Here is a 12,742-nt window from a genome sequence, read left to right as displayed (position 1 = left end):
GATCCCACTGTCCACTCAATCATCTTAAAATTATAGATAAAATTTTAAACTCACCGTTAAAAAATTAATCATTTTATTTAATTTTAAAATTTATAACTTTTTAATAAAAGTTAAAACTAACCGTTAATAATATTTTATTCAATTTTAAAATAGCCATTGAAACTAATCATTTTAATAAATATAATTAAAAAAATAAAAAAAATACATATAGGGTGGGTCAGCTTCCTGCAAATCCACCTCACTTTTAGTTGAACACGTTTAATTATTTGAACGTATTCAACTGGAAGGATATTATAATATTCCTAATGGTGTTTAATACTAATAAAATATCATAATACCCCGTCAGAGTGGATCTGTGGATGCTCATAATAAGATTAGGATGATCCACAAACTTTCCATCTATTCATTATATAATTATTAAAGTAGATTGGTGCTGTGATAAAATACGAGGAACAAATAAAATAATCATAGTTTAAATTCAACATAGATGATAAATATTTTAAAGATCAATTTTTAAATATAAATAAATTATATTTTAAAATTATTTTGATAGATAAATCAAAGGAAAAAGATCATCTAACTCCATAATTAACCACTTAAAGTTTGGACCACTGAATTATATATAAAAAACCATTATTGTAGATTGTATTAATGAGTCCAGGCTGTGTATTTTAATGAACCAAAGTTTTATTCGCAGTCAAGGAATTTTTATAAAAGAATAAAAACAGTGGGGGGCAAATTGAAACTATGCCTTGAAAGTATCATGTATGCCACGTGTTGAGAACGCGAGCACACATTTAATTTAGAAAATAATATTTAAATATATTTCTTTTTATTCTCTCTTAGATCGACCGACAGTACGGCCGTCGTTCACTTCATCAGTCCCTTCCATTCCAATAAGCATGGCGGCGGCTGCCGCTGCATTCTTCCTCTTCGCCCTCAGCCTCCACGCCGAGCTCGGCCTCGGCGTCGGCTGCTACACCTCCATCTTTAGCTTCGGCGCCTCCTTCGTCGACACCGGCAACTTTCTCATCCTCACTGGCAACTCCTGCAGCGCCGGCCGCCTTCCCTACGGCGAGACCTTCTTCCACCACCCCACCGGCCGCTTTTCCGACGGAAGGCTAATCATCGACTTCATCGGTAAACTCTAGCGTTAGAATTAGTGTAATTGATGCGTTGACGAAGTTGATGATGATTCATTCGAGGTCCAGCTCAAGCAATGGGATTGCCGTTAGTGAAGCCGTATCTTGGCGGCGGTGGAGCAGAGGACTTCAGGCACGGAGCCAACTTTGCGGTCGCCGGAGCCACAGCGCTCGATGTCGACTATTTCTTATCGAGAGGGATAGAGAATCTATTCTCCAACAACTCCCTGAGCGTGCAGCTCCGCTGGTTCGAGCAGCTCCTGCCTTCTCTTTGCTCCTCCGCTTCGGACTGCGCCGCTTTTCTGAGCAACGCCCTGTTCTCGGTGGGACAGATCGGAGCCAACGACTACAACTACCCCTTCTTCCTAAACCGAAGCGCCGGCGAGATCGCAACCTTCGTTCCCGACGTCGTCAGCGCAATCGGCTCCGCCATAGAGGTGAGCTCAGTCAAATCTGCTTCTTTCTTCACAAAGATTAATTAGAGTAAAAACTTTCAGCCTTCTGTTGTCCAGAAACTGATCGAGATCGGCGCGAGAACGATGGTGGTGCCGGGGAGCTTTCCGATGGGTTGCTGCGCCGAATACCTGAACATCTTCCAGGGAGAAAAGCAAGAGAGCTACGATCCCCGAACCGGGTGCATAAATTGGCTCAACGACTTCGCCATCCGCCACAACCGCCTGCTGGTGGAGGAGTTGCAGCGGCTCCGGCGCCGGCACCCGGAGGTGGCCATCTTGTACGCCGACGTCTACCACGCTGCGATGGCCATCTATGATTCTCCCTACGACTACGGTAAGCTCATCAAATTACTACTGATCAATCGGGCCGGGAATCAGTTTGGGATTAACTGGACGCCGCAACGAATCGAATGCAGGATTCGAGGAGCCTGTTCTTGCGGCGTGCTGTGGATACGATGGCGGCTCCGGCAGATTGAATGCTACGGTGCAGTGCGGCGAGGAAGGATGCAGCGTTTGCGGAGACCCGTCGAAGAAGATATGGTGGGGCGGAGGGCACATGACGGAGGCGGCATACCGGATCATCGCCGGCGGTATTCTCGGACCCTACACCGTCCCCCCTATTTCACAAGCTTGTCTCGGCGTAAACTGGGAGGTCGTCGGATTCCATGACGGTGACGGCCACTTGGCATCTGCTTAAACCGATGGGAACTAGTCGTCGGACATCGAGTGATGGGAGATGATCGACGCCGGGACGTGGATCATAAAAACTTCGTTTATATTTATTCAATAATAATAATATTTATTATGCCACATCAAAATAATATTTAATTGCATATGTGGAATGATATGTAAAATTAGAGGAATATTATAGGAGGGATATTTTTTAAATATTATAATGCCACATCAAAATAATAGATATATAAAATTAGAGGAATGATATGTATTATAAAAAAATACAAAGATATATTTAATTGCATATGTGGGTCCCACTATAATAGATGGAGGACATTAAGTGTGTCATGTTGATTTCCTATTGAACTTTTTCATGCTACATATTATTTCTTATAAAATTAATATCCTACGCGATTAATTTTTTTGATATTAATCAGACTTGTGATTTCTCTCAACGTGACAGATTCTCGCGATTAAAAAAATCTTAACCCTCCGAATCTCTCCACCGTCGCCTCTCCCTCTCGTCGCAGCCTCGAGAGAGTCCCCCCGTCTCGTCCCCATCTCATCACCGCCCGCCCCCATCTCGTCCCCGCCGACTCGCTCTCTCATCGACTCCTCGTCCCGACGAACCAAGACCTGCTCTACGTCGTCACCGCCGATCTCGCAGCTCTACGAGAGAGCACGTCGCCGTCGTCGCCGATCTCGCAGCTCTGCGAGAGAGCTCGTCGTCGCCGTCGCCTCTCCCCGTCCCGAGAGAGATCATCGCCGCCGTCGCCTCCCAGTGCTGATCTCCGTCGTCGCCACGTCCCGTCGCCTTCATCTGAGTTTTAGGGTTTGTTAACCCTAAAACCCAGATGAAGGCGACGACGACGACGTGCTGCTTTTGGGAAGATGAAGATATATATGTTCATCTTGTGGTTGAACTGTGATTCTGATTTTACTCTCTCAATTAGTTTCATTGATCATATTGCTCTTGGTTTTACAGACAGATACTGCTTCAGTTCTCCACGAAGCATCAAGTTCATTTACAATCAAGTTCGTGTATGTTGCCTGTTGATCTGCCAGCATCCTATTTCTCCTACATTGAGGTTTTTTTTCTTCATCTGCACATGTGAATCAGGAAAAACAACTCTCCATATCTGAAGAATGTGCACAAATTACAGCGAGTAAGCTTTAACCTCTTTTTGCTCTATCTGTTTTGTAATTGAAATGGAATTTTGATAATTTGCGCAGAGTATGAATGAATCAGCATGGCCGTGCGCGAGTTGGTAGAAGTTGCATGCCCTGATTTTCCACAACTCAGAAAAATTTGTCATGAAGAGGGCAAAAAACTGTGATACAAGCTTTTGGGATTCCATTTGTCACAACTGTGATATGAGGAACTATTCTTTTCAAATTGGATGAAGTTTAATGATGTATACTACAAAAGCAACAGATTGATCTGAGTAATCATGGTGATAATATAATGGAGTAAATTGTTAGTACCGATGAAATCAAAATATCTCCACAATGGTATGATATTGTCCACTTTGGACCTAAGCCCTCATGGCTTTGTTCTTGGGTTCTCCCCAAAAGGCCTAATACTAATGGATATACTTTCTATCATTTTAATTCCATGATTTTTTTATGTACACTACTAGAAAAAAGTTAATAGACAACGCGGAAAACGCGTTGTCTTTGTGGGTTAAAAAGCGTTGTAAGAGGCCCTGTTGTAAAAGGGGTCCCTCAACAACAACGCTTTTTAAGCGTTGTCTTTGTTAACATCGACAACACCTTCGCAACGCAGAAAAAGCGTTGTAAATATTACAACATTTTTCGCGACGCTTTAAAAACGTTATTTTTAATAGGTATGACAACACATTTTACAACGATTAAAAAGCGTTGTAATTTTGTTACAAATTGCTTGGGTATTGCAACGTTTTAAAAAACGTTGTCTTTTGATTTTTTTTAACAATAAATAAGAAACCAATATATCCTACAAAATTTACTAAATCACATACAACTTATATTTACAAAAAAACCATTGTTACAGCAGGTTCATAACATACAAGTTCATAACACATGTTCATGACATACAACTTATACAAAAGTTGTAGCATCAGATCCATAACATAAAGGTACAAATTAAAGTTACAACTTCCAACATATAAGCTTCATAACAGCAGCAGGTCCATAACAAAGGTTTCAACGCAACAGAATAATGTCCAACAGCAGCAGAAATATAACAGGTGCATCACAACATTAGCAGCTGAATAGAATCGCAACAGATGCATCACCAAGTAACAGCAGATCCATCTGCCAAAGACCAGCCTGCTCAAAGATAATACTAATTTATCCAAAATATGGCCATAATAGCACCTAAGAATTATACACAATGAACTCTGAATCACAAATAAATATCTTTATTGCAAATAAATGGAATTATGGAGATCAGCATTCCATACCTACTCATAATATGATCCTGTATACAGCCTGCCACCTCGGAACGCACCTCATCAATTTCTCTCCGAGTGTTCAATTTTTCCCTTTTTATCACGTGTAGTTGTCGCTATATATGGGATGGTGTGTGGATTCATGTATCTGAATTTCCCTTTGATAGTATCTGTCATCATGTTTGTATAAAGATGCCTACCATGACAAATATAATACAATTAACATCACCATACATATTCCAAGAAGAAGTTGCTGATATAAAATCACTTACCATATGTAGGCAATTACACAATTGGCTGAAATTTCCTCTAACTGATACAAAGGAACAATGTCCTCAAGGTACAAAAAAAGTTCATAATCATCATTGAACATATCATGTTCTAAAACTACTGATATAAATTTGTCTTCCTGTAAGGCATGTATACTATAACAATACAACATACATAATGAATTTTTGTCGCTATGTAAAACAGTGCTTTGCAGAAGAAAAACTACCTTAATTAGGAATATAAGAATGAATTATTAAAAAATAATTGTGGCTTACTTATTGCGGCCAGCTCCAAACTGAAAAGATCTTCATCATCATCATCATTTTCTAGCATCTCATTGTACCTTATGTGGTTCGCCACATTTGCCTCCGAGAACTCATCATTTCTTTGATACAACTTTGGCTCTCTGAGGTGTTCTACACTATTGTTACGTTTCATTCTGGAGATGCCACTTATATGCATGCTAAGTGTGTGTGCATTCTGATTCCTCCTATTTTTAGCTTTCATAAATCAAGACGCAGGCTCAATCCTCATTGCTTAGACATGTTAGAGCAAAAACCATAAACTGCCATCAGCAGGTGTAATCCATGTCATGATGACTCATGTCACAAACCAACAATCTCCATGGCATAAGTAGCTTCAATTAGTCAGAAAAAAGACAGTTGAAACTAAGCTTCGAGATTTTCTGAAGACCTATGCCAGAAAATATAATTTCCATCCACCAGAAAAATAAAAAAAAAATTGATTTCTAGTATTTCAAAAAAAATGTATCGCAGCCAAAAAAATAAAATATTAGATATATTATTATTATTTACCCTCTGATTTTGTTAATTTTTAATTGTACTAAAATAAAAATAAACTAAATCAGTATCCTATTTCATGTTTTTGTTTTTCTATTTGATGTGGTCTACTAGTGTTTTATTGACTCAAAAATGACAATTGGCTTACTCTAGAATAGTCAACTAAACAACATTAGAGCAACATAGCCTATATAGAAACACTAATCTAATCACATTTTAGTTCAATAGAACGTAGCCATTTGGACCATTTTAATACAATGTCATAGTCCAATTCTTTCCAATTCTTTCCTACTCAACCAACTATTACCCTGTACAGGAAGACCAAGTGGCAATACTAAGAAAAAATGTGAATCAGCTAGATGAGGCACAAGACAAGGGACAAAGTAATATATTTTTTTTCTTAGTATAGTTTACAGGAAAAAAATTCTTACTTGAATAAAAATTTTGATTCATAAATCTGAGTGTTCTGTTGTGTTCAATATTTTAATGCTCAATTTCTTGTCCTCGTGTAATTTTAAAGATTATAGAACCTTATTTATTTTTCTTTCTTTCTTTGGGCTAGCAACCGTTGTTGTTTGCATACAATAACCGGACAGAACAGCTATTTAATTAGATCTAATCCTGAAGTTTTCTGGCTATGTTCTTGCAATGTAACACTTCAGAGTACTGAATTAATATATTACGATACAGATAATAACTAAACTTCTGAGACTAGACTAAACATGATAGTATCCACAATCAATTTAGTTCTTTCCAAATATGTTAATCACATACTAGCTTATAAGATGAAGACTGATAAATGCAAGACAACACATCATGGGGAAAACAACACAGGGATGAAGCAGAGACTGCTAATGTAGCTTACTATCTGAACTCAAAGAATTCTTCTCAGGTTCTTCAACATATTCCTCCCTTATTTCCACAAGCCCTTCCTGTGAGAGGAGGAAAAGTGAATATATTAGTCTGAAATCAAATGGACAAAAAGAGAATAGAACGAAGGGTGTGATTTTGAGTAGGCATTCTTTTTCTTTCACAGAAGCCCTATCTAAAGGAAAAAGAATGAGCATGAAGCTTAGCTATATTAGCAGTTGCCATACAAAAAACAATAATGTATAGTGCTTGTGTTTGTCTCATTCGACACACTTAACACGTTATGAGAGAATGCTATATTGCCCATTATACTATCTTGAACATCTATCACTTCAGATACAGTTTATCATTCATGAATATAGCTTATGTAGATATTCAACTGAGTGTTCTTATCATAAAGCTGTTAGTAGTAGTGGGTAGAGAATAGAGCCATCATTGAGAGGTTTAATATATATTATGCTGAACAAGAAGAACTTATCACCAGTAGCTTTTGAAAAAAGTCCTCAATAAGGAAAACGAGGTGAGAAATAGATAGGGAATAACCAACTATATTAGCATGTTTATTTTGTAAACACCTCTACACTATTGTGTAACGCTTAGAAGCAAACCCCAATCGCACAAACGACAATTCTGCAGAGAACCAAATTAGCACAGAAAATCAGGATACACACACACACACATCCAATCATAGGATTGATAATAGAGTAAACTCGTTATGTCGAAGCACTTACAAAAGCCTCCTCCGCTGTGGAATTGAAGAACTTAGCCTCGGCCTCAAGATCCAACATCGTCGCCTTCAAAGCCTCAACCTGGGCTTCCAATGCCCGGCGCTGCCACCGCGGAGGCGGCACATGTAAGCCAAGATAGGCGACTCGACTGCAGCGCTAACTGTAGGAAGCGACGGCAGTGGGGACAACAGCGGCCGCGTCCAGGGATCCACGGCAGGCAGTGGCAGGACTAGAACCATGGGTAGTGGAGGGGAGGGGTGAGATGGGCAAGCGGCAGAGGGCGGATGCGGTGGAGACGGGAGGTCAGGGGAACGGGCGGGGGGACGAGGGATGCTTTCGAAGAAGGATGAGGACTTGAGGAGGGTGTGGCGACGGCAGCTCCGCAGGCGGAGGCTGGATCTGGTTGTGAGCGGGGCACCCGGTGAGCTTCTGGACGACCTCGCATAAATCGTTCTTGTCAATGTTGTAGATAGGCGGCTGCGGCTGGTACGGTGGGCCTCCACCGCAGCTACCACTAGCACTCATCGTGGCCTCCGGAGAAACTGTGAGCTTTTCAGCTACAGGATTGGGGTTGGGGTTAGGGTTTCTGGGAAGGGGCTTGGAGCGATGGAGGGGAACTCCTGCGATGGTCGGACTCTGCTGCCCTAGAGGAGCCTCCATTACTTGGCCTCCCCGACGAGAACTAGGGGCTTAGCTTGGGATGGCGGATGAGAGATTAGGGTTTTAGAGTGAGAGGGGGCGGGAGAGGCACGAAAATGGGGCGAGGGATGAAACTGGGGCGGGAGAAGAGATGAGGAGACGTACGCACGAAAGAAATCGCGGACTCGCCCGATAAAAAATCTGGATATAAACCCTCTAAACTCTCAACGACAACGGTCAACGACAATACTTTTTTAAAACGTTTTCTTTGGCAAAAAAAACCCGCTAAAAGACAACGTTTTCGACAACGATTTTTTAAAAGTGTTGTGGTTGACCCAAAATCAATACTAATAGACAACGCTTTCTGAACAAACGTTGTCTTTTAGTTTTCAAGACAACGGTTTTGACTAAAAACGTTATAAATTGAAAAACCACAACACTTTTGCTAAAAACCGTTGTCTTTGGGGCGTTGTCTATTAACTTTTTTCTAGTAGTGGTACTTTAGATGTGGGACTATGTTTGCACCCTTGCAACCCAACAATCCCCCCTCAAACAAAGGACCACAGGCGCACCCACCAAGACTTTTTTCCCCTCGGTCTACCCGACATACTAGGACTTCCCACTTAGCCGCAACTAGGACTTTTTGTCCCTTGATCCACCCGACCTACTAGGACTTCCCACCTAGTAGCAACTAAGACTTTTTGCCAATGGTATGATATTGTTCACTTTGGGTCTAAGCCCTCATAACTTTGTTCTTGAGCTCTCCCCAAAAGGTCTCATACTAATGGAGATACTTTTCATAATTTTAACCCCATGATCTTTTCTATGTACTTTAGATGTGGGACTTTGTTTGCACCCTTGCAACCTAACATAAATCATGCACCATGTTAGAATTATTCGCAAGACGACGACAATGAGATGGGGACGGGATGGGGACTCTCTCGGGGCAGCGACGAGAGGGAAAGGCGACGACAGAAGGAGGATCGGGTGGTTGGGGTTAGGATTGTTTCGGATTTAAGATTTTTTTTTTAATCACAGAAATCTACCATGTTGGAGAGAAATCTCTAATCATCGTGCAAATTTAATCACACAGAATATCAATTATATATATGTTGCAGCGATGATATACTTACTAGATTAATTATCTATAATTTGAATCTCAATTGCACATTGCATTGAGCGAGGAGTCATTTGCACTTCTATATTTATTTGGTAGGTAATTCAGGAGAGAGTCGTTCACTTACAAGATTAGTTGGGTCTGGACACCTAGATTATAAAAAGAATGAAATCAAAAATTTTTTATCTAATAATTTTGAAATGAAAAATATGTATTAATAAAGGATATTCTCTTTAAATCCAAACGAGGTCGCCATCCGATTAAACTTTTGATACTATCATTGAGATTCTTGCTTTAAACTATAAATAGATTTTTTAGTTTACCTATAAAGTACTTTGAATCTATAGATTTAAGATTCTTTAGTTGTATCATGTATATTGTTTTATTGAGGTTACCATTAAGCAATGTTATTTGAACATCCGTCCATTTGATGTAGATCATGATAAACCACAAGTTTCATAATGATTCTAGAGAAGTTTTTTGTTCAAAATTGACGAGAAAGTCTCTTTAGAATCAATGTCTTCCATTTGAGTGAAATCTTTAGTAACTAAATAAGGTTCATACATCATGACATTGTTTTTAAAATCCTATTTGTAATCAATTGATTTTATACCTTTAGGCAACTCGACTAAGTCCCAAATGTTGTTGTCCTCCGTTGATTTCAACTCATTCCTTATGGCTTCCATCCGTCTTTCAGAATTTAAATATTGTTTGGCTTGATTAAATGATATCGAACCATCTTCTAAATCCATGTCAAGTTCATGTTCTTAGAGAAAACTTCTATACTTCTATATGAGACTACATTCTTTCTTTGTTTTGCGAATCTCTTTAATGGCACTTCTATATGAGACTGTTGAAGTAAATGACCCTCTTAAATGGGTGGCAATTCAAGTGTGTCAACAATTTGTTAGTTCTATAGATTTGTAACTTGAAGAGTTAGTACCCAAACATGGTCAATTGTAGCAATAGAGAAAAATGATTAGTACCTTCAACATGACACAATTGACTTTCTTAATTTAGTCACTCCCACTAAACTCAACAGTCTTAATGAACTTAACATTATTTATTTCAAAAAAGGATTTATTCAAAGGGAACTTGAATCCCCTTGACCTTTTGAGTATCTAACAAAATAGCAGTTCGCTATTCTCGAGTTCAATTTTCTCTTATTAGGTTTATATGGCCTAATTTCAACTAGATATCCCCAAACAAGCAAGTACCTAATGCTAGACTTTTTGCCCGTCCATATCTCATATGGGATTTTAACTACTACTTTACATAAAACTCAATTAAGGATGTAAATTACAATTTCGATGGCTTCACCCTGATTCTAGTAAAGAAGAATTACTAATTATGTTTCTTATCATATCTTTTAGGATTCAATTTTGTCTCTCAACTATACAATTTTAATTAGGAGTCCCTTGCATAATGTAATGAAAGACAATATAATATTCTATCAAATATCGCAAAAAAATCATGAACATTATTAACCTGATCTATCATATCTAAATTTGATAACTTTAATTTTCTTACCTAATTGATTCTCAACTTCAATTTTGGAATCGCCGCCTACCTCGCCGTTCTCGTCGCCTAACTCTGGTTTGGTGGTGTCCTTCTTATTAAATCGAAACTCTAGGGTTTTGTTTTGATTCAACTAGGGTTTCTCAGTGAAAAAAGGAGCAATTTTGATTTGCAAAGCCAAAAAACAAACGATTTTGAGAACTATAATCAAGGTGGGAATCAACGGGGTAATTCTATTAAAACTAAAATTACTCTTTCAAAAATGAACAAAGAACAAGAAACACTAAAATTTCATTTCAATAGAGTTAGCAATGGTGGAAGATACTTGGAACAGTGAGTCCTCCTCGGATGCTAATATATCCATGAGCTGCTCCTTGCTGGCGCGCCTTCTCAGTATTTTCAATCCCACAAGCTTTAATTTCTTCATCTTCTTCCGATTTGAGAGAAACGCTTTAAATCTCTTCTCCGGCATCGTCATTCGTAATTTAATCAGCTCCGATCCTGTCAAGCCATAGCTTGCTGTTTCAGTCGTGTTCTCTATATGCCTGGAATCTACCCGTATGTCAAACTTGGTATTGTGGTTATTGCACTTCTCGAGCAACTTGGTCAATATCATAGTCGACGACTGATCTTTCAGATTGAAGTCGAGGTTGAAGATGATGCCGTCCTCTTTGTGTTCCGGACGATAAAATTTATCAATTCCTGCGAATACCTGCAATCGAAGCACATTAATTAGGTTATGCATGCATAAAAATTAAAGAAGGTCAGCTTTATCGATCTGTAATCTGTTAATTCTCCATTCTCTCACGTTTGAGGTTCTGCTGCAACTGCTAGAATTCAGAGCGAGGCAAGCGAGTCCGCTTGGGAAAGGGGCTCTGAAAAGATTCATCAATGCGACTGAAGGATCATTCTGCGGGATGAAAGAGAGAAAGAAGGACGCGGTCTGGGCCTTGGGTGCTTCGATGTGCAGCTCATTGACGACGTCGACGACGAGCGACTCGAGCTTTGGAGCCCGGACGTCGATGGCGTCGATGCCGCGGATCAGGGAGAACAGGTCCAGGACGAGATGCTTGATGGAGGCGGACTGGATGCTCAGTCTGCCCATGCCGTGCTCGAGTCGACAGCAATAGATGAGTTGCAGAGTCTCGAGGAAGGGGCAGGAGGCGAAGAGGTTGCGCAGGAAATCGTCGCGAAGGACGCAAACTTCCATTTTGAGGGAGGTGAGGAGGGCGCAGCCCAAGGGCGAGACGGGGCGGAAGTATTCCGGCACCCGGATGTTGCCCAAGGAGATGCTCCTCAGCGACTTAATGCCGAAGAAGCCGCAACTTCCCCCCTCGTCGCTCACATGCAGCCATCCCTTACCGAAGGTTCCGAGGACGAGGTCTTGGACGCCCACCTCGAGGAGGGCCTCGACGAGCAGCCGCTCGTCGTGTTCAGTTAAATAGACGAAGTTGTGGACGACGATGTGGCATTGGCGGAGCAGGGCGCGGGGGAACTGTTCGCAGATGGCGACGCCGCGGCGGGAGGGCAACCCGACGTCGACTCGGAAGGTGTCGACTCGGGGGATGAGGGAGGGGATCAGGCGGCGGCGGAAGTGGGAGGAGACAGCGGAGAGAACGACGCGCTGATTGATGGGGAGGAAGGAGACGATGGAGATGAGGAGGTCGTCGTGGAGGGAAGTGAGGCGGTCCTCCGGCGCTCTTTCCTTCTTACGCCGGCGTTCCGTCGTCATCAAGCGAGCAAAGGCGTCGGAAACAAATTGTCTCCGCCGCACGGAGGGCGCCTATTTAAACGCGATGGCCGGCCGTTTAAATACCTTACCGAAAAATTAGAAATATATATAATTTTGTTAACAAATTCAATAAATATAATATGGAATAAAATACGATTTCAGCAATTAAGAATAAATTTTATGAGAAAAATTGATTATAATTAGATTTGTTTTATTATATTTGATTATTAACAAGCAATTATAGTAAAAAAAAATTAACACTTATTAATTTGTCTCCGTCAGTATTCTGAAAGAAGTTTAAAGAAGTATTTAATATTAGTTCCGAAGAGACGATCTATATCTAATTTAACTTTAATTTATTTTATAT

At 40.4% G+C, this 12,742-nt stretch overlaps 2 protein-coding genes and 1 pseudogene across 2 annotated transcripts; 1 reads left to right on the top strand and 2 right to left on the bottom strand.

Annotated features, from left to right (window-relative positions):
- Nucleotides 1–856: 856 nt before the first annotated feature.
- Nucleotides 857–2,467, top strand: LOC141830886 (sinapine esterase-like). The gene is made up of 4 exons (XM_074718334.1): nt 857–1,140; nt 1,212–1,579; nt 1,655–1,931; nt 2,014–2,467. Exons 1-4 carry the CDS (start codon nt 903–905, stop codon nt 2,292–2,294), a joined length of 1,164 nt encoding a protein of 387 aa, XP_074574435.1. The 5' UTR covers nt 857–902; the 3' UTR covers nt 2,295–2,467.
- Nucleotides 2,468–7,437: 4,970 nt separating this feature from the next.
- On the bottom strand, nt 7,438–8,029 carry LOC141830520 (uncharacterized; annotated as a pseudogene).
- Nucleotides 8,030–10,926: 2,897 nt separating this feature from the next.
- LOC141830316 (uncharacterized) lies at nt 10,927–12,375 on the bottom strand. Its single transcript, XM_074717765.1, has 2 exons — nt 11,452–12,375; nt 10,927–11,355 (listed from the first exon to the last, which is right to left on the bottom strand). Exons 1-2 carry the CDS (start codon nt 12,373–12,375, stop codon nt 10,927–10,929), a joined length of 1,353 nt encoding a protein of 450 aa, XP_074573866.1.
- Between the last annotated feature and the right edge of the window lie 367 nt (nt 12,376–12,742).

This window comes from Curcuma longa, chromosome 6 (assembly GCF_044706935.1).
Source record: "Curcuma longa cultivar G26 ecotype Majalengka, Jawa Barat chromosome 6, ITB_CL_G26_1.1, whole genome shotgun sequence".
Classification (NCBI taxonomy): Eukaryota; Viridiplantae; Streptophyta; class Magnoliopsida; order Zingiberales; family Zingiberaceae; genus Curcuma; species Curcuma longa.
Note: the sequence above shows the minus strand (reverse complement) of the source record. Positions and strands in the feature narration are given on the sequence as shown.

Bases quoted from the DNA above. Each gene is read 5' to 3' on its own strand.
- LOC141830886 (XM_074718334.1), top strand. From the start codon at position 903: ATGGCGGCGGCTGCCGCTGCATTCTTCCTCTTCGCCCTCAGCCTCCAC. The intron at 1,580-1,654 runs GTGAGCTCAGTC...TCTGTTGTCCAG, and splicing joins CAATCGGCTCCGCCATAGAG to AAACTGATCGAGATCGGCGC. The intron at 1,932-2,013 runs GTAAGCTCATCA...AATCGAATGCAG, and splicing joins TGATTCTCCCTACGACTACG to GATTCGAGGAGCCTGTTCTT.
- LOC141830316 (XM_074717765.1), bottom strand. From the start codon at position 12,375: ATGACGACGGAACGCCGGCGTAAGAAGGAAAGAGCGCCGGAGGACCGC. The intron at 11,356-11,451 runs GTGAGAGAATGG...CTTCGATTGCAG, and splicing joins GTTGCAGCAGAACCTCAAAC to GTATTCGCAGGAATTGATAA.